Below are 21645 nucleotides of genomic sequence, written 5' to 3' on the forward strand. Positions count from 1 at the left end.
ATGTAGTAAATTACGTAAATTACTTAAAGAAAGAGTGTAAGCAGTTCTACACCGCAAGAAAGGTAGGCAGCAGAGAAAAACTTGAGCTCACTATGGAAAGAGTTAATATCGATTCCAACGCATTAGCAAATTCTGTACTTGTGGAGAAGCACATCATTAACAAAAAAAAAAAAAAAAAAACCTCAAAGAAAGGGGATAGCTGGTAACATTAGAGAAAGGGGAGAAGACCTGTACATGGGCGTTTTTGATCAAAGAGGTGGTCTTGAATTAAAGATGCGATACACCGAATGTGTAGTAAAAAATGGGTCAAGGGCGTTTTTGGTGCAAGAATTGTCCCACTCTAATGATTCCCACCATTCTTTATCTCCCATGATTTGAAGAAGAGTGTTGGGAAGAGATGGTAGTCCGTTGATGTTAGGAAGAAACAAAGGCAGCCTCTTTACCTTTGGACAACCAAATATTTTAATCTCCTTAATTGAATCGCAGATCATGGCTACCTTGCAAATGTTCTTTAGTTGTGGCAGCCTATTCAGACTCAAACACCTTAATTTTGGAAGGATGACCGTGGCGGTAGCATCACTTGAAGTCAATTGGATGCCTTCTCCTCCTCCTTGTTCTACACCATTGTCATCTGCTACTATCTCCTCCAGTCCTTCACAATCATCGACATGAATTAGTGTTAGATTTTCAAGATTCTGTAGCAGCTGCGCTGTGAATAGTCGCTTCATTTTGTGACATTTGTGAATGGACAACCACGTAAGGGAAGAGAAGGTGCCAGGTTGAAGCAAATATGCTTCTGATTTCCCGAAAAAGAGACCCACTAGATCAAGCAAATTCCGGAGGATCAGATTTTGCAGTTTTCTTAGTGGACTAAAAGAGGAGTCTGCCTGCTGATCACGTGGAGTAGGAGCAGAAAATTGCCAGAGGAACTCTATTCCATCCAAACCCCTGATCTCCAAAGAAGACAAGTCGTTTAAACTTGTAAAATTCCTAAAAACATCAGACAAGCACCTAATGCCCCGGCCAACACAATCAATGAGTTCTAGACTTTTTATATCACTTGGCAGCAACAACACAGGATGGTTCAATCCTCTACCCAATTTACACTGATGGAAGTACAATCGTTTGTGATGCCCAATATCATCGCCCGAGTGAACGTAGTCACAAAAAGATGAAAAGTTATCATTGATATAAAGATAATAGTATTCTGGCCACCAAGAGATTTTATAGGAGTCGGTAAAACATAAACATCCTATAAAACTTTTTAATTGGTTCAACACTTCTGGATCATTAAATTGTACAGTACCATAAGGTGGCAATACTAGCCATTGAAGACGGTGCAATTCAGAAAATGTCCCTTTTGGTATTATCTTTCGTCTGAAAGACCGACAATTGCCCAAGTTAAGCCTTTCAAGATTAACCAATGACTCTAGACCTTGAGGGAGATCCTGAATCTTAGTCCAGGATAGATCCAATTCCCTCAATTGCTTGAGCTTTCCCAGTGGCGGCACAGATCGGAGGCCTTCACAACCCTTCAAAATCAAAGCGGTGAGATTCACCAAGTCTGCAACAGAATTAGGCAACTCTGTTATACCTTTGCATAGTTCTAGATTCAAAACTTTAAGTCCACACATGTGCCGAAAGAATGAATCAGGAATTCTTTTTATGGAAAAATAAGGAAGAAGCAAGGTTGAGAGCTTAGGACAATTTGGTGACCAGCCTGGTGGAACTCTTATTTTTGCACTCAGACTCGATATAAAGGAAACTGCACAGAGATCTTCTGTCCATTTTTCTTGTTCTAGTATTAGTATACTTGAATCTTGCCAGCCTATGCTTTTTACCAAGAACCGTGGTACATCTCCTCTCATCTTTAGTTTGGAGTTTCCATTCGTGATCTTTAATGCCATATCTCTGACCAAATCATGCATCTTCACATGGTCCTCCCCTGTGAAATCTGTAGTTTTTTCTAGCAAGCAAACATTTATTAGTTTGTTTAATATCGTGTGACCTTGATCAAATGCTTCTGACCTTGAGTTCCGTTGTGGCATTAGCTCTGCCCAAATAAAGAGGTCTACTAGTTCCTCTCTTTTTATATAACAATCTTCCGGATAAAGAGAGCAATACAAGAAGCAATGCCTTAAACATTCATTCAAGCGATTGAAACTCCATTCTAAGATGGGAAACACATCTCGTTCCATCTCATCATGCCCTACCGAGCATGCTTTCAATTGTTCCAATGCATTTCTCCACTCACAGACGTTGATCACGCGTCTCATGCTCCCAGCCACTGTGATAATACCAAGAGGCAAACCAGCACACCTTTTTGCTACAGACTTGGCAATTTCTTCCACCTCTCCATGAAGCACTGTCTTAGGGTCAAGTGTATGTTTGAACAAATCCCAAGCTTCATTTGTAGCCAAAGTTTTAGCTTCAAATACCCTTTGACAGCTAATCCTGTTGCATAATTCCAGTGACCGAGTAGTCAAGATCACTCTGCATTTGTTTGCACCAAGGGGAATTCCAATCTTTTCAAAAGAAAATTCTTGCCAAACATCATCGAGTATGAGGACGGACTGCTTCACCAATGCCCTGGACAAAATGGCTGCCCTGCTATCCTCATCATCCTCATGTGACAGATCAAGCCTTAGGCGTTTAGCAATGTCATTTTGCAGCCTTTTGATGCTGAATTCTTGAGAGACAGTAATCCAATAAACTTTGAATTGAGTTCTCTCAAGGAGAAGATTATGGATGTGTTTCGCTAATGTAGTCTTACCCACTCCGCCCATCCCATAAATCCCAATGTTTGAGATGCTATCGATGACCAACCACGCCCAGACTGCTTTCAAACCTCTGTCAAACATTTCTCCAAATAATGTCGTTGTCACTCGTGGCTCACCTCTGTTCTCAAAAGCCTCAAGCAAAAGCCCATCAAAATGATTACTTTGCTCCATCAATTGCTCTACAATTGCATCCATTTTTGCCACTCTATCCCCACTACTAATTGCATTTTCTAGAAATCCACCCTCTTGTATGCTCTTTTTCAATGCACCGAATTCATTTTCTACTGTTGCTACCTCCTCGAACCAAATCTCAACCTCCCTTTTCCTTTTCTTACTACCTGATCTTTCTGCATTCGTCACTTGCAACTCGAAGTCAGATTTTCTGCCGCCTAATCTTTGCAACTTCCTTTCGAGTGACCTAAGATTATCATCCAAATTGACGAACCTCCTTCCTCTGTCTAACGCCAAATTCCCAAGTGCCTCCATTGTTAATTTCTAGTGAACTCCCTTACCTGTTTAAGTGACAAAAGAATCTCTAAAAAGTCTTGCTATCAACCGATAACGTTGTTCAACAAAGGCAGCATAAGAATCATGATGTTCCAAACTTAGTTTGACAAATTTGAACCCAGTGAGTACACTAAACAATTAGCCGTTTAATGTTGGATTCTACATAATGGTATCCTCAACTTTTAATCAACGTTTCAATGATGCAAAGGAATTAATACTTAGGATTTTCTTTTTGCATTTATTTTTGAATTTGGGCATCCTCAATATTAAGATGAAAAGACTTTTTATCATATCCAACTGTTTATCAAATACAACTTCTATTATACGATAACTTTCTTGGCTGAATGAAATGTTCATAAAGGATACATGATGTTGTTAAGCACAAATATTCCTGTATATAGTACTATTTTTTGGGTACAAGTGTTTCTTCTCACTCACAAAATTCTTCTTTCTCTTATTTGAGGCAAATGACCTCATAATTATTTTTTGATAAAAAAAGTTTTAGATCCACGGGAATGTATGTCGAATTACTCACCACTCACTACGTCTCATTTTACAAATAGTAAGAGTCCAAATAACAAAATAGTCCAATTAAAGACCTCATAAAATTCAGAATATACCATATGTTAATATCTAAGTTCATTAATTTTAAGTATTGAATTGGATTATCAAGCAGATTTTAATCTGCACATTGCTTAATAAAGTTCAAAACACAATAGGTAAATAGGAAAAGAAAAATCTTCTTCAGTCAATGCAATATTTATGCAACTATAAGCTCATCTATGATTCTTCCCACTGGCAAAATAAAATATTTACTACAATATGTGGAGAAATATCAATTTACTCTTATAAATTCGTCATGTACCAAGATCCAAATTTGGTAGTGTTAGTCAAATTCGGGTCAACTCATTCTGCCTAAGAATCAACCCAATTACAGTCCTCTATTTAGATCTAAGAAATCATAAGATCCTATTACTGGCCTTTTTCACATTACTCGACGAATTTACAAACGTATAGGCACATTAGATATTACTAACAAAGAACTTTCGAGTCTCAACCTTTTGACCATTACCTGCTTAATGTGTCAAACGTATTTTGCCAATTGATTCCTCTATTTTTCCTATTAATATTACTCTCTTTCATTTTTGCCCTCAAAGACGTTTTTCTCTTTCCTTTGAGGGATCTGTACATCTCAATTAATCAGGGAAAAGGGGATCTTCATGATCTTTGATAATAAAATATAACATCATGGTAAGCTCTAGAAGTTATCAAGCTAGTCCAAACATTTGTCTTCTCTAAAGAATTGATAACAAAAATTTTGCAACTACAATAACGTCCGAAATTCTTGCCAAAAAATGTCAATCATGTAAAGAGCTTGGAGAGAGCACTCCATGTGTTGAAAGAAAAGGGGAAAAAAATAGTTTTCAAGATTTTTGGGCCTCAGAAATCTAAATATAACGTGATGATTTGAGAAACAATCACAAAAATTTACAAAATCAAGATCAAATATGATATCATGAAGGACCTTGAAATCAGGTCAAATTATGTTGAAGAAAATGATAACAGCAAGACTCTATCAAAACGAAAAAGTTTGCATTATATTTATATCTAGCTTTCAATACTGCTAAAAACACGATGAAATAAGAGAAAACTGCAAAAGTTACAAAATTCAGATGGATATGATCTCATCATACCTGAAATTGACAAGAAAACTTGAAGAAGCTGAAAACCTCTTGTGACTCTGCCAAAAGTATGTATTATGATTGCTGAGTACTGAGGAAAGGATGGTAAAAGTTTAAAAGTTATATTATACTTCTATCTACGGAGTATAAATACCTATTCAAAAAATATCTATTATGTTTACTAAATGCTACGATAGAGATAAAAATGTTAAATACCATCGGTTACCATAGTATGTATATGCGTATTTATCGTTTTGCTTATGCAATATGATTTCTTAAAAATTATCGGTTACCATAGTCACTAGTGTGGGTTTGAACTTTGAAGTGTGGAGCCTTAAAGCTCCCTCCGCCTCTGCCCAGCTACCCGTGCATGTGCTTCCGTGGGCGTCCACTTCTATTTTTATTTTTTATTTGCCTTTATATACACAATACTGATAATAAATTTACTAATTATTGTTTTGAATTTTTAGTCAATAATTCAACACGAAATAAAGTTTAAAAATCTAAATCAATTAGCATTGTTTTTTTAAATAAACAACATGCCATATATATATATATATATAAGTAATCTAACATAAGAAAAATCCTTTTACCAACTAAATAAACAAGAAAGATTGCATTATTTTACCACAATTTCATATTATATATATATATATAATCATATAATGCTTTCTATTTTATGTTCCACAAATATATGTCATTAAATTATAGGCGGGATAAGAACTGGGGATGAGGTGAGGTTTCCTTCCCCGTTCCCCCATCCCATTTAAAGTGGAGGGAGAAAAATGGCCCCTATCTCTCCTTCCCCTGTCCTAAGCAGTAAGCACTGCTGCCTTCGTTGCCATTTCCAAAATTATTAGGTGAAATTAGAATGAAATATCTGCGAGTGTTTTAGCCCATAATTGTATCCATACTCTTTTCCCCTTGCTAAAACACTCGCAGTGTCATTAGAAGCAACCACAAACAAAAAGGGCAAGAAGAAGAGAAATCTTCATGGAAATTAATTCCTACTTTACAGCCATTGCCACATTTTTCGAAGTTTTACTTCAAAATTCATCAGATATCTATTAATTTTATCATCAACTGCAATTTCCCTATTCTCTTGATTAATAAGCATAGCTTCACCATGTACATGAAAGTTATCATGGTTAATCCGACGAGGGGAGGAGGAGGAAAGTTACCAGTGGATAGCGAGAAAGTCTTTGGAAGATAGCTGACAAAAATACTTTTTGACCTTTTTCAATTTAAAGGAATGGTTGATGTAACAATTTTGAACACTAGTCTCTATTCCTTTTTTATCTTCTTTTTGGTAATAAAAGGAGAGTCCCTATTCCTTGAGCTGCCCTTTTGCCACTTCACATTTTTTAGAGCATAATGGAAATGAAGGCTTATTTGATTCCAAATTCACAATTAAACTGGAAACAAGAATCAATTTATTTCTTGTCAGCCATAGGATGTCCATTCATCTATAACATGCCAATATTTTTCATGGGATTGGACTGCAATAATTGGGTACTGTAATATTTTGATTGTTATCATTTTTGAGTGTCACAATTCACAAAACATATTAGCTTTGTACTGTACACTTATTATCTGAATAACACGTCTCTGTTGCAAAAGCAGAGTGTCCTTTACTACATGTCAAGCACTAGATTTTCCTACCTGATTGATTTCAATTTGTAAGCAACTGCTATAACCTCTGTCGTGTGAACAGATTCATTGTGGCAATCTCATTTTCATGTAGCTAGTTTCTTAAGTTTCAACAGAAGTTAGTGGAATAAGAAGCAAACATATATTTCCTCAGCTTTATTTTGTCTGAAACTTATACTTACCTCTGTTCAACTATACTGATCTTTGCCTTGTCCAATAAAATGCTCCATTCTTTGAGGTGACGGTAAATGCTCTTAGGAAGTTAGGTAAATAAGCTTGTTCTATTTATTAATTCTACTGAACTCAAGAAGATAATTGAAACAAATTCTTATCCGTATTAACTTGCATCTACCATCCTAACCCAATCAAAAGAATTTAACTAAAGAAATATCAGTTGATTGTTAGTGATATGACTGCTTGAAATGGAAATTATGATAAAGGGCGCAGAGAGAAAAGAGTTTTGATTGATAAGAGTAAAATGACATATTTGGAGAACCCCCAAAAAAAAAACAGAAAAGAAAAAAAAACAAAAACATTTGGAATGACTTTTTTGAGGAAAGGAGGAAACAAGAGGACCTTCAATACTAGGGGGGGAAAAAAAAGAACGCGGAGATGAGCTCATATGTGGAATAATATAGGAACAGAATTTAATTTGAAAATAAACAAGAAGAAAGTGATTTTCTCCTTCAAGGGTTGTTTTTTTTTTTTTTTTTTTTTTTTTTGTCAATTGTCAACCCTACTCCTACTCCTACTCTATCTACGGGGAGGCTCAACTGAGCTTATGGGGACCGATGGGGACAGAACCATCACCGGACCAAACGGGTGCACGACGCACCCGTCTGGATTTGAAACAAGCCACAAGAATGGCATATTGGTGGGAGGCAAGGTTTGAACCCTTGCCTCCCACCCCACCAAGCCTTCAAGGGTTGTTAGAATTCACGAAAACCGTTCAATTCATTCTTCAAGGGTTGTTAGAATATTTTGGCATTTGCCGCGTAAAAGTGATTTTCTCCTTCTGCGTCTTCACATGGGTTTAGGTACTAATGTCATTTTTTATAGTTTCTTAAGAATCCTTGGAAGTCTCTAGCATGTGAAGATGACTAATTAATTGTAGCCTATACTTTTCTAATTTTTAGTATGTGAAAATAAAACTTGATAGAATCATTAATCACCAAAGTCTAAAAGTGATAAAATTTGTTGTACTGATAAATCTTTGTTGTTGTCTTTTGTTTTATGTGTAATTTAGGGTTTTGGACATGGTGTTAGACTCCTTCGTTGCAGCCAACATCTATGTCAAAAGAAAGCTGTAACCTGCAATCATTGTAGATACTAAAGGAGATTATATGTATCGACATTATACATCGTAAAACAAGAATTAATGTAGTATCAAAACTATACAGATATAAAACCATAATTTGGTGCGGTGTAAATCTTCTATGCTCGTTTTGCTTTTGTTTCATCTTTTCATTTTGAATTTTGTCAAAATGAAGATTTAATTAACTTGGTCATAATTCCATGAAATCTTAACTATTGGACTTTTAGTCATTTATTGGTATGGCGGTGGTTGTAATTCTTAGATTGAGCTTGAATTTGGGGATTTGAGTCTTCAGATTTCTAATTGAAGTTGCTATTAGTCATTATATCCTGTTCAAGGCAGGCCTCCAGCAGGATTTCATCAACTTAGGGGACTAAGTATTGTGTATCCTTATTTCCTAGTATATAACAAATTATCAGTTAGTGTTAGACACATAAAACAAGTTAGGGTTGGATTCATTATACCTTTAATCCTCTAATTTTTCTTGACTTCAAGTATTTCCTGCTCTTGCTACTTCAAATTTTTTGGGAACTGAGAAGTACAGCTGAAATAATTCTCATTATATATGGAACTACCTGGGATCTATAATGACCCATGCCCTATATGTTAAGATTGCTTTGTTTTCCTTCTTAAATAATACTCATTAGTCATTACAATCTTGTTCTCTAACTTAAATTGGAGATATCAAAAAGAGGAACAGTAAAAAAGTTAAACAAAAAGTGCACGGTTCTGGGGGATTCTTTTTGTCTTTTTTTTTGTTTGGGGGGGGGGGGAGAGTGGGGGGGGGGAAAAATGAAAAAGTTGGTTTTAAATGTTTTTCTGGTTATCATTACATAGAATTAATTATCAGACAATCAATTTCATAATAAACAATCGATACATTTCTTGACATACTATAATAGCAAAATAAAGGTGAGGTAGGGCATCGATAAAATTTGTGATTGAAGATGAAGATTCTTATATCCTATACCCTTGTTTGGAATTGTTTTCTTAAATTTGGTGCCTAGAAATTTAAATTCCAATTCATTTGAGGATGTGGATTTTCATAGAACCATGGAGTTTTCACTAAAGGAAATGATTAGGCAAACACAAACTTTAATTATTAAATTGTTGGTGCAATTAATCTTTTTTATATTGTAAGGTAGAGACACAAGAAGACTGAAAATATGACCAATCATTTCTAATCTAATAATCTTTCACAATTTTTATCTACACTAGTGTTCAAGACACACACGAATGTGTGTATAACTAATAAAAGAAATTTGTGCCAAATTTTTTTTTATAATTTTTGAAATCATTTTCAAGAGATTTAGTTTTATGTTATAATAGTAAATATGTAGAAAATTCACTGAAATAAAATGTATAAACAAATAATTATTTAGTATAATCCATAACCATAATAGATAGTTGCTAATAAAAATATGATTTATTAAATAAATTGAAAAATAAAATAATAAGAAATACATATTAATTGGAAGACATTAATGTTATATTGGAAGTTGAAAGTGAGTAGTTTTTAAAGACAGCTTAAGAAGAACATAAAGTGAAACCAAAAAGTTTATATCAAACCCTCACTCTCCCTTTATATGCAGTATAGACATAGTTTAAATAAATTAACAAAAACAATTTTTAAGTTAACTTTTCTTCCTTAATCTTTCCTCTTAAAAAAAATACTTTCATCCTTAATTATTCAAGAGGACCTCCAAAGCTGTATAAGTGGGAAATGGGAGTGGCGGAAGATGGTGGGTATTTGGTCCTCCTACCACTAAACTCTATTTGGGCCCTTGGGGCCGAACTATTTGTTTAATTATTTCACACCTTCATAAAAGGTTCTGAAATCTAGCAAGTGGTCAAAAGCTTACAAGCCCAAGTTTTGTTATACTTGTGGATTGTGACTCCCAAGTTTTTTGCAGATAGGCCCGCGAACTGACTACGCTCCTTTAAGCAAAAGGCCTTAAGGTTCCTGCTGTTTGATGAAACTCGAAAGTTGAAAGCTAAGGTTAAGCCTAGTTTGAGAGTCGAGGAGAGAAATGTATAGATATAAATAAGGATTTATATTTTATATACTGATAGTATATATACTTTCATCATTGGATGTATGATACATAATTCGAATATTAATTTGAAATTTAAAATTTGCATATGTATCGTACATCCAACCGTTATAATTTCATACACTGTCAGTGTATATAAGATATAACTTATAAATAATAGATTAATCTTTTATACACAGATAGTGTGTATAGTGTTGGTTTTGGATAAATGAGAACTATGCAAAATTTGGATTCAAAATTTAACTTTTGCATATGTATCATGGATTCAACGATGATAGTGTATACATTGTCATCGTATATAAGATTTACTCATAAATAATTACGGATTTTTTTTAACCGGTATTCCATGATACTCTTGTTAGACTAACGTTTTATCTAATTTAATATGTGCATACAAATTCACATTTATTGTACCTATTAATGGGACACTTTAACAAATTAATTACATTTTTGTCAAAATTAACACTTGAGGCACCTCTTAATGGGGCACCCGTTAATTATACCCAAAAATTAATTAGAGGGAAAAAGAAAAAGAAACCAATTTTTAGTGCATGACCTCTTTGTCTTGTTTGGTAATATAAAACAAAATATATGATGACGTTTTATTTATTTGTATCCATAATTTTGCCCTTTACTATTTAGAGAGTAGTTGGGCGCTAGATTCACCATCTCACTTTCTATCACAATGTTTATCTAATTTTTTTGTCATGTAATTTTACGTACAACACTTGGTGAATGAACCATGTAGTATATTCACATGTCACGGGGAAAAAATAGAGAATGAAACAGAAATTAGCATAGAAAGTAGGATAAAGGATCTAGCGTCTATAAATTGGCATCTTTATCTAACTGTTTTGTCGTGTAATTTTACATGCAACACTTTGTGTTTTGTGAATTAACCATTGTACTATGTTCACATGTCGTTGGAAAAAAAAAATAGAGGATGGAACATAAATTGGCATAGAATGTGGGATAGAGGGTATAGAATAAGGAAATTGGCATTATTAAATCTTTGTGTGCCATTTATATTTGAGTTATGGTTCTTCTCTCAAACTTCGGAGAGAAAATTATTATGAGCTCTCAATGATTCTAAGTTTGCCCAGTTGAAAGAAAGGCATGCCTCCTCCAAAAGTCCCCAGCGAGCTATAAGAAAAGCCACTTAACGGCAGGCTTAGTGATGCTGCCCCACCAAAGGCGTATCCATACAACGTAAGAACCCAGAACTTAGGACCACGCCTTCAGTACTTGGGTTTCCCCTCATATAAGTTGCTAACTTTTTCAATCTTTCACTTGGGCTTTGTTTAATAATTAAATTTAATATCTAAATTTAATCGGTTTAGATTTTAACTTGTTCAAACGTATCTAATAATAAAAAATAGAACATCTGAATTAATTAATTAACACTGAATTTTTTGGGTCAAATTTGATCCAAGAAATAAGTGATAAGTTATTCATTTATCACTTAATATGACATATACTCAAATGTATTAGATTTACTACTTAACAATAGAGTAACTTAACAGATTCAAATTTCAGTTATCAGATTTCAGTTTTATCAAATGCACCATTAATTAAGTATAATTCCAACTCGTGCCATTTTGACACCCTAATCTTACTTGATAAGTTGGGTTTCTGTAATTTTTATATTTATTGGTAGACAAATTATTGTTGACATTTTTTATATCAAGTCATCAAATCTTCAAGAGTAAAAAAAAAAGGAAAAAAAAAAAAAAGGACGTGGAAAACTAAAACACAAGCAAACCTTCTTTTCTTTTGAGGGTGGGTCCAATTACAAGCAACCGTCTGATTTTACGCACCCCAAACATGAAGACAATGTTAAACATTAAAAGAAGAAAAAAAAAAGAAAAAGGGAAAGGGTTTTGTTTAATTTAAGAATTAATCTTTTCTACACTGACAGTGTATACACTATCAGCGTTGGATGAATGACAACTAGACAAAATTTAAATTTAAAATTTAATTTTTGCACACATGTCATGAATCCAATGATGATAGGTGTATACACTGTCAGTGTAGGAAAGATTTACTCTTAATTTAAAGGTTTGTTTTGCATTTCCTACTTTATCGTACAGTTCAAATTCCTCTCATGCCTTAAATGCTGGAGGAAATAGTGGCTCCTTAGTCTACTCAAGCAATGGACAAATTATGGTTAATCAGCACGTGAGTATCATGTGACCATGCTTTCACATTCCACCTTTTATGACCAAGTGTGAGCCTTTGTGATTTGTGTTTAATTGCAAAGGGTGGGAAATCTCATTGGTTTTATTTTTTATTTTTTATTTAATAAGAAAAAATTTGGATGTATTCAATTCCAATCATCATCACGGGTCAGGATTTGCCTCCGAAATGATGAAACCAATAAATCTACTTACAGGTGTTTATGGACCATTTATCAGTACTATCATCACATGTTAGAACAGTTTAGGTAAAAAAAAAATTGATTTAGAAAACATGAGAATTTGTACGGTAAAGCATAGATGACATGGGAATGGATGAAAAATGAGAGATAGACGATCTTTTGCTTTACTTCTATTACAGAGTTGTGTGTATGAGATAAAATATCATCATTCTCCTTGCCTGAAAATTCCACCATTTCTTGACAAATTGTAGCGTGACACAAAGTTGGGGCGACTTGAGGGCAAAGATATTAATTGTTCTATTTACATGTTTTTAAAAAAATTATGCACTATTAGCATAGAGAATTTTTTACACTAGCAAATATAGATATATGTCAAGTATATAAAAAGTAAATTTAAAATTTAAAATTAGATTAAGTGTCATGCATTTACATTTGTTCATGTATACACTACATAAAAATATTACTTTTTAAAAATTTTTTTGACTTTATAGATTTTTTTGACTTTTACTGTTTATCTGAGCATGTCTATGATGATATACAAATTATGCGAGACAGACGTTTTTTGGTTATTAAAACATGTGTGTGATGATATAAGAATTATGCGAGATATTTCTATATTGCTTTAAACAATTATAACGGGTAATTATTTGGCCTCAAATATGACTTTGTGAGGTAAGCAAGTGTGTACCTTTCATTGAAACTAGAAGAACAAATCACTAAAACGGAAGCACTGCGTGAATACTTCACAATGTCAACTTACTCAGGGAAAATCGCATAATTTCCAAATTCACTGATGAGGCCTAGCCCGCCCCTGGAGCTATAATTATATAAATGTAGAATGGTCGAGCCGAGAGCTCCATGTGTTCATGCAGAACACAAATAGACACTTAGGGCAAGCATTTTCTCTGGTTACATTTCTAAATCCATTCAATTTACAGAAGTGGAGTAATGGGAGAAGTTGTGCCAGAAATGATTCTTCTTCAACTACTCTTGCTTAATATCTGTGAGTGCTGCACTTGATAAATGCTTTACTGTTTGTTTATTAGTTGCAAGTTTGCATTTCTTGTAGCTAAATTTGAAACTATCAATATCTCTTGATCATATGGACTGTATCCTTTCGCTAAACTACTTTGACGAGAGTTTAAAAAGAAGTGATCTCACTTTCATGTAGAGTTTAATATGCTACTGACATGATGTATCTGTTAAAATAGTCATTGAGATATGGAATTCTGCGGTACCTATTTTCTCTGGAAGGAATGCGAGCTGTAATCAAACAGTGGACTACAAAATGAATCTATTAGCAAGAAAGAGGATTGATGACATGAAAAGTTTCAGAATGCTGCGAATTATTATTGTAACATATACATTATTAGTAGAATAATTAATTTTACAAAGTTATGTGCACTTTAGAACTTTATCAATTGTTATGGCCTATCTTGTTCTTTTAGAAACATATACTTGCACCAAAGTGTTAGAATCCAAATTCATGAACTACAAAATTGAATGACTCCTTGATCAATTCCAGTCCTAAAGCCTGATTGATGTGAAATCTTCCAAGGGATGAAATTTTAAACCACTGCTTAAGTTTTTGTTACCATTTACGAGTTAAGACTAGTACTGCTAGTTCAATTCATATCATAATCCAACACTTGGCAGTTGAAGTTGCAATTCAATTACTTTGCTATCAAGATTGTCAAGAAACCTTACATCATGGCCAGTTGATGGCTACCACTGAAGTTTGAATAGGAATGTCTAATCTGTATGTTATGGAGCTTCTGATTATAAAATGTAGATAGAATGCCTCATGCACAGGTCCAAGCAATCTGACTTCAGCTTCTTGAGCTATTGTAGATGTTCATAAGGTTGATAGCATTCTGGCTTCATTAAAACTTCTAGATACATGCGATGATGTTGATACCACTATAGAGTACTGCAACAGAATTTGCCGGAATGCCTTATCAGCTGCAGCTAAAAAATTATCTTTCGGCAATTATAGTATGAAAACATTGAGTAACAATCCTATGTTGCCTGATGAATCAGCAATTATAAGGGACTGTTCCAATATCGTGCTTTGATGGCTTGCCAGTAAGCTTAATCCTTCTTCTGCAAACAGAATGCTCAAGAGGACTTTCTAGCTGTCGCTTAAACAAAAGTAACTAGGAAAAACAATAAGAAATGCACCTTGCATCTTTATGATTTGCATGATAAACTTTGATAATTCATCTAAAGCAAGAGTATCTTGATCTTATTTTCATCCAACTCTACGATTAGCCTGCCCACTGCTATTTCTGTATATTGCTGAAATTTCTAAAGAATGTGGTGATCAAGTGAATAACGAGACATCTTGCTGCAATGCCATGGAGAGTTATATGTCTCACAAGGGCAAAGCTTTATTACTAACTTGCAAGCAGTAAACTGTGCTTCCTTGCTGGGTATGAAGCTGTAGAGTGCTAACATATGCAGCAATGTGTATAGCCTGTGTCATATAACGCTGAAGGACTTCTCCCCTCAAGGTCCGCATTACTTTATATTTCTTCAAATATATGAATTTAGGTCACTTTTTTGAACGTTACTTATGGGATTTTTTTCCTTCCATAAATCTGTGGATTATCACGGTGTGCAAGCTGCTGAAAACTAATTTCCTTCACCAATTGACTCAAAAAGTAATAATTTGAACAGATAGTCCGATGTCATATATAACATTTATCTTTCTCTTTATATTTTGATCTATAAGATATCAGACTTGTTCTTTACAAAAATTAATTTAGCAATGAATATCAATTTTGTCTAACCATTGATTAGTTCACCACTTATATTTTCCAGAATCTAGTTGCCTCTTGCCTAGCCTGCATTTGGATGTAACATTTAATGGAAGTTCAGGAATTGGATTTATTTCTGATCTCAATGACAATGTTGTAGCTCCTTGGCCTTCTGGTCCTTTTGTTTCCGCTTCTTCCTGCAATAAAACTAGCACAAGTACGCAAGCAGTTTCTTTTCTTTGTTGGATAATATAATAATGTCCTCTGCAGCTTATGGCTTGTTATCTTGAGACTTCAGCCAGCCATTTGAGAAATTCTCTTCTTTTTCCTTTATTGGTTGCATATCACTGAGTTCTTTGTGGTGTGAAGACTCTGAATTAGGCTCAAACTGAAATCAATCAACTATAAACTGGAGAATAATTAGTTATGATTGTTCCTTGATTGAAAGTTGTTAACCTCGATTTTGCTTCTTCATAAATTACAGGACTGCAGATTAGCAAGTTGATGCTTTTGCTTTACTGGCCATCTCAAACAAACTTTGATTTTTCACAACAAAAGCCAATACCATATCAGATGACATATAAAGTGCATGGCTCTTGCAAGACAAAACTGCATCTGATTTTTTTTTGTTAAATGCATTTGTTTCTGAAAAAAGAAAAAAATCATTCCATACAAGTTTGATCTATTTATAAATAATCGCTGCCAAAGAAGTTGGAGATAAAAGGCTCAAGTCACATAGAAAAGTTGATGTCAAAGCTTCTTCTATTCATTTACTCTAAATGTAGATATTTAACTCTAGAAGGGAATCAAATATTATTCCGATCCTTCTTTAACATGCACGTACAAACCTAACCCCAATAAAAAGGATTTAGCTAAAGAATTATCAGTGGAACTGGATATATAATTGCTTGAAATGGAAATCAGGGAAAAGCACATACGTAGAATGGTTTAAATTGATAGAGTGAGAAAACATTCTTGGAGTACAATATGACCAAAAATTTTGTCATAATACCCCAAAACATTTTTGTTGATAATCAAGGAATAGTCACAGAAAACTGTATCACTGCTCCAGTTACAATCAAGTTTAGGAAAAATTTCATCTAGGTAGGAATAGAAAGCTACACATGTGCTAAGGAAGAAGTATCACTCTCTTGCAGCAGCAGTTTGGTGGCTACCTGAGAAACAACACTTGATTAGTATAGTTAGAAACAAAAAGCAAACTCATCCATGATACTAACGCAAGTACGATCATGGAAATTACATTGTAATTCTACTTCCTTCCTTCCAACTTATTGTGGCTCTCAATATGAAATTTGGAATTTAAACATTTGCAAACATATACACCCTGTAACATACGTAGAAAGCATCTTCAACAGCTCATTTATGGAATAGATTAATAAAGACACTGAATTCAGAAACAAACAAGGAGGAGGAAAGAGATAGAAAATAAAATATTTAAATTTATAGAATTAAGAAAATATTAAAAAATATTAAAAAGCTGTATGCAGCAGATTGTATGGATGAATATAAGAAATGGTGCAGTTCGTAGTTCAGCATTACAGGGAAGGTAGTCAGCAGAAGAAAACTTGAGCCTCACGAGAAATAGGAGAAAGACAGAGAACATGCAATAGCTTAAAATGGAAAAAGAAAATAACATAAAGAAATTTATAACGACGTTGAACTCAAAAATAAATAAGAAAGAAAGAGAAACTAATGTACTTAAAAATCTATTTTCCCATAAGAACAACTCAAAAGGTGTTAGCAGTTCTGCATCTCAAGATAGTTAAAAAAAAAAAAACTTGAGCTCAATACGGAAAGTATTAATATCGATTCCTACACAATAGCAAATTCTATGCTAGTGGAGAAGTAGATCATTTTGGGGGAAAAAAAACCTCAAAGAAAGGGGAGAAAACATGTACATGAGAGCCAGTCAGGATTTTGATCAAACAAGTGATCTTCAATTACCCCATCACAGCGTGGAAAAAAATGGGTCAAGGGCATTTTTGGCACAAGGATTGTCCCACTCTAGTGATTCCCACCATTCTTCATCTCCCCTGATTTCACTAAGAGTGCTGGGAAGAGATGGTGGTCCGTCGATGGTGGAAAGAAACAAAGGCAGCCTCTTTAAATTTGGACAATTAAATATTCTGATCTCCTCAATTGATTTGTAGATCATGGCTGCCTTGCAAATGTTCTTCAGTTGTGGCAGGTTATCCAGACGCAACCACCTCAATTTCGGAAGGATGACAGTGGCGGTGGCTCCTTCACTTGAAGTCAATTGGGTGCCTTCTCCTCCTCCTTGTCCTACTCCATTGCCATCTGCTGCTATCTCCTCCAGTCCTCCACAGTCTTCAACTATTAATGTTTCAAGATTTTGAAGGTTCTGCAGCAGCTGCACTGTGAATAGCTGCTTCATGTTGTGACATTCAGAAATCTCCAATATTTGAAGGGAAGAAAAGGTGCCAGCTAGAAACAAATATGGTTTTGATTCTCCGTAAAATAGACCAACCAGATTTGGCAACTTGGAGAGGCGTAGCCTTTTGAGACCACAAAGTGGACTAATAGATGAGACTTCCAACTGATCACGTGGAGAAGCAGAGGCCAATTGCCAGAGGAACTCTATTCCAACCGAATCCATAATAACCAATCTAGATAAGTGACTTAAATTTATAAAATTCTTAAAAACATCTGACAAGCACCTAATGCCCATGCCCTCACACTCCTCAATTATCAGACTTTTCATATCGTCTGGCAGATAGTTCGATCCTTTACCAAGCTTACACTGATGGAAATACAGTTGTTTCTCCCATGCCCTCACTTCATTAACAAAACTCGGATCCTCAGTTAATATGTCAGTGATATAAACATGATTATAGTATTTTGGCCACCGAGTAATTTTATAGAAGTCCGTAAAAGACAAACATCCTTTAAAACTTTCTAACTGGTTCAACACTTCTGGATCATTAACTTGTACCCTACAATTGCCTGGCAATAATAGCCGTTGAAGACGGTGAAATTGGGAAAATGTCCCTTTTGGTATTATTATCTTTCGTCTTAAACTCCGACACTCCCAACCTTTTGGGTAAATCCTTTCGTCCCTTTTGTCCAAGTTAAGCCTTTCGAGGTTGACCAGTGACTCCAAACCCTCAGGTAAATCCTCAATCTTAGGGGAGAATAGGTCCAAATCCCTCAATTGCTCGAGCTTTCCCAGTGGTGGCACAGATCGGAGGTCATTACAATCCCTCAAAATCAAGGCAGTGAGATTCACCATGTCTGAAACACAATTAGGCAGCTCTGTTATGCCTTCGCACCAAGATAGATTCAAAACTTTAAGTCCACACATGTGCCGAAAGAATGAATCTGGGATTTCTTTTATGTAAACATCAGAGAGAAGCAAGGTTGAGAGCTTAGGACAATTTGGTGACCAGGCTGGCGGAATTTCTATTCCTTCGGAATTTTGTGAATAGAAGGAAACTGCACGGAGATCTTGTGTCCACTCTTCTTGTTCCAGTGTTGTTACATGTGAATGTTCCTGTCCTAAGCTTTTCACCAAGAATCGTGGTACATCATCTCTGCTGCTCTCTGGTGTGGAGTTTCCATGCGTGATCCTTAATGCCATGTCTCTGACCAAATCATGCATCTTCACACAGTCACCCCCTTCGAAATATTTTGTTTCTTCCAGCAAGCAAACTCTTATCAGTTTGTTTAATATCGTTTGACCTTCATCAAATGCTTTTGACCTTGAGCCCCGTTTTGACGTCAGCTCTGCCCAAATAAACAGGTCTATTAGTTCCTCTCTTTTTATATCACTATCTTCTGGATAAAGACAGCAATACAAGAAGCAATTCTTTTCACATTTATTCAGGCGATTGAAACTCCATTCCAGGATGCGAAACACCTTTTCTTCCATCTTATCGTTCCCTCCAGCTTTCAAGTCTTCCAATGCATTTCTCCACTCACAGATGTCTCTCACACCTCTCATGCTCCCAGCCACTGTGACAATACCAAGAGGCAAACCACCACACCTTTCCGTGATGGACTTGGCAATATCTTTCAATTCTCCATCAAGCACGGTCTCGTTGCCAAGTGTACGCTTGAACAAACCCCAAGCTTCCTCTGTGTCCAAAGTTTTCAATTCAAAAGTGCGGCATTGCATCTGGTTGCACACATCTTCTGAGCGTGTAGTCAAAATCAGTCTGCAATTTCTTGCACCAATCCCCAAGCTGTCTAAACCAAAGTCTTCCCAAACATCATCCAATATGAGCACTACCGTTTCCTCCATTTTCTCGAATGCCTCACGCAACCTATGTGCCCTCTCTTTTTCATCATCCTCGTGTGACAGATCAAGCCCTAAGCGTTTAGCAACGTCACCTTGCAGCCTTTTGATGGTAAAATCTTGGGAGACAGAAATCCAATAAACCTTGAATTGAGGATTCTCAAGGAGATGATCATGGATGTGTTCCGCCAATGTAGTCTTACCCACGCCACCCATCCCCCAAATCCCAATCCTTAAGATCTCATTGGTGTCCAACTTTTCTCCAATCCTTAAGATATCTTTCAAATCTCTGTCAAACTTTTCTCCAAATAATTTCGTTGTCACTCGCGGCTTACCTCTGCTCTCAAAAACCTCAAGGCAAAGCTCACCAAATTTCTCACTTTGCTCAATAAGGTCTTGTACCTTTGCATCCATTTTCTCCACTCCATCCCCACTGCTAAATGCATTTCTTAGAAGATTACCCTGTTCTATGCTCGTTTTCAATGCAACGAATTCAGTCTCTATTTTTGCTACCTCCTCAAACCAAATCTCAACCTCCCTTTTCCTTTTCTTAGTACCTGATCTTTCTGCATCTGTCACCTGCGACTCGAGGTCAGATTTTCTGCCGCTTAATATTTGCAACTTCGTTTCGAGCGACCTTAGATTATCACGCAAATAGTACCACTTCTTTCCTTTGTCTAGTGCCCAATTCCAAATTCCCATGCACTCCATTAATTCTTTAATGCAGTCCATTACCTATCAATTGACAAGAGAATCTCTAAAAATTCCAGTTATCAACCAATAACGTTGTTCAATAAAGGCAGCATAATAATCCATTGGAAACTTAGTTTGACAAATTTGAACTCGGTGAGGAAACTAAACAATTAGCCGATTAATGTTGGATTCTACATAATGGTATCCTCAACTTTTAATCAACGTTTCTTTTTGCATTTATTTTTGAATATGTGCATCATCAATGTTAAAGATGAAAAAGACTTTCCTCATATTCAACTATTTATCAAATACAACTTTCTTGCGCTGAATGAAAGGTTCATGAAGTATACAGTAGTAATTTTATATTTTTTGGGTACAACATGATGTTTCTTCTCACTAATATAATTTTTCTTTTTCTTATTTGTGGCAAATGGTATCTTAATTACTTTTTAAAATTTTTTTGATAAATAAATTTTAGGTCAATTGGTGTGTATGTCGAATTACTCACCACTCATTGCGTCTCATTCGACAAATAGCAAACGACAAAATAGTCCAATTAAAGGCCTCACATAATTCAAGAATATATCAAACTTGGTCTGCACGTTGCTTAATAAAGTCATAGCACAATAGGTAAGTAGGAAAAGAAAAATCTTCCTCAATTAATTTATGCAACTATAAGCTCATCTATGATTCTTCCCATTGGCAAAAATACAATATTTACTACAATATGTGGAGACATATCAATGCGATATGAAGAACCATGTAAATTTCAAATCTCATCAATAAAATGTATCTCAAAAAAATTACAGAATATGCATGAAAACCCACTTCTTTAGCCTCTCAGATAGATTACTGAGGTAAATTTTTTTCTTTTCTATCTATTTTTAAATTTTGAGTATATCAAATTAAAAAATTTAAATGAAATAGATAACGGGAATTGTACCCTAATAAAGTGTCTGGATAACAATAATGTGTCAAATATATTATTTTTAAAAAAAGAAGAAAGAGGAAGAAGAATAAGATAAAAAGTGTCTCAAAACTTGAAAGGAAGGATGCTAATACCTTCCCATTTGATAGGGAAGAAGAGCACATAAACATGTAGTCGCCCATTTGATAGGTAAAAAATGATACTACTGTTGTGCATCAAGAAGACTATTATAAAAATTTTAACAATTTTATGCAAACATTTCTGTTGTAAGACTAACACCAAGATCTGGATCGTTGAGTTTTGATGAATGAATTATAATTGAATCAAGATGTTGGTGTCAAACACAGCTATTATAACATGGTGAAATAAGAGAAAGCTCCAAAAGTTACAAAATTCAGATGGATATGATCTCATTATATCTGAAACTGACTCGAAAACTTGAGGAAGCCGAAAACCTTGAGACTCTGCCAAGATTATGTATAATGAGTGTTGAGGAAAGGATGGTAAAAGTTGAACTAACAGCAGAGCAGACCACCAATGGCCTTGCGGGTTCGTGATAACGGGCCCTCGTGAAGGAAGTTCCGGGAGTGTTCAAAGATGACTATCAACCAATCTTTGGCTACC

General features: G+C 35.0%; 3 protein-coding genes across 4 annotated transcripts; all 3 read right to left on the bottom strand.

The window, feature by feature from the left end:
- Positions 1-248: 248 nt before the first annotated feature.
- LOC113771640 (disease resistance protein SUMM2-like) lies at positions 249-3266 on the bottom strand. The gene has a single exon (XM_027316212.1). It carries the CDS (start codon positions 3264-3266, stop codon positions 249-251), a length of 3018 nt encoding a protein of 1005 aa, XP_027172013.1.
- A 12820-nt stretch (positions 3267-16086) lies between these two features.
- On the bottom strand, positions 16087-17797 carry LOC113772414 (disease resistance protein At4g27190-like). 2 transcript variants are annotated; one of them, XR_003468538.1, is made up of 2 exons: positions 17044-17797; positions 16087-16299 (listed from the first exon to the last, which is right to left on the bottom strand). XR_003468538.1 is itself a non-coding variant. In XM_027317005.1 (2 exons), exon 1 carries the CDS (start codon positions 17760-17762, stop codon positions 17094-17096), a length of 669 nt encoding a protein of 222 aa, XP_027172806.1. In that variant the 5' UTR covers positions 17763-17797; the 3' UTR covers positions 16087-16299; positions 17090-17093. The 2 variants fall into 2 exon arrangements, 1 of the variants encoding a protein (XP_027172806.1); XM_027317005.1 differs by having other exon boundaries at positions 17090-17797.
- Positions 17792-20132, bottom strand: LOC113771641 (probable disease resistance protein At4g27220). Its single transcript, XM_027316213.1, has 2 exons — positions 17906-20132; positions 17792-17823 (listed from the first exon to the last, which is right to left on the bottom strand). The coding sequence occupies exons 1-2, from the start codon at positions 20130-20132 to the stop codon at positions 17792-17794; spliced, it is 2259 nt and encodes a 752-aa protein (XP_027172014.1).
- Positions 20133-21645: the final 1513 nt, after the last annotated feature.

This window comes from Coffea eugenioides, chromosome 5 (assembly GCF_003713205.1).
Source record: "Coffea eugenioides isolate CCC68of chromosome 5, Ceug_1.0, whole genome shotgun sequence".
Classification (NCBI taxonomy): Eukaryota; Viridiplantae; Streptophyta; class Magnoliopsida; order Gentianales; family Rubiaceae; genus Coffea; species Coffea eugenioides.

Excerpts from the sequence above, each read along its gene's own strand:
- LOC113771640 (XM_027316212.1), bottom strand. The coding sequence starts at position 3,266 with ATGGAGGCACTTGGGAATTTGGCGTTAGACAGAGGAAGGAGGTTCGTC.
- LOC113772414 (XM_027317005.1), bottom strand. The coding sequence starts at position 17,762 with ATGGATTCGGTTGGAATAGAGTTCCTCTGGCAATTGGCCTCTGCTTCT.
- LOC113771641 (XM_027316213.1), bottom strand. The coding sequence starts at position 20,132 with ATGGACTGCATTAAAGAATTAATGGAGTGCATGGGAATTTGGAATTGG. Across the intron at positions 17,824-17,905 it reads ACAACTGTATTTCCATCAGT|GTGCTTGTCAGATGTTTTTA; the intron begins GTAAGCTTGGTA and ends CATGGGCATTAG.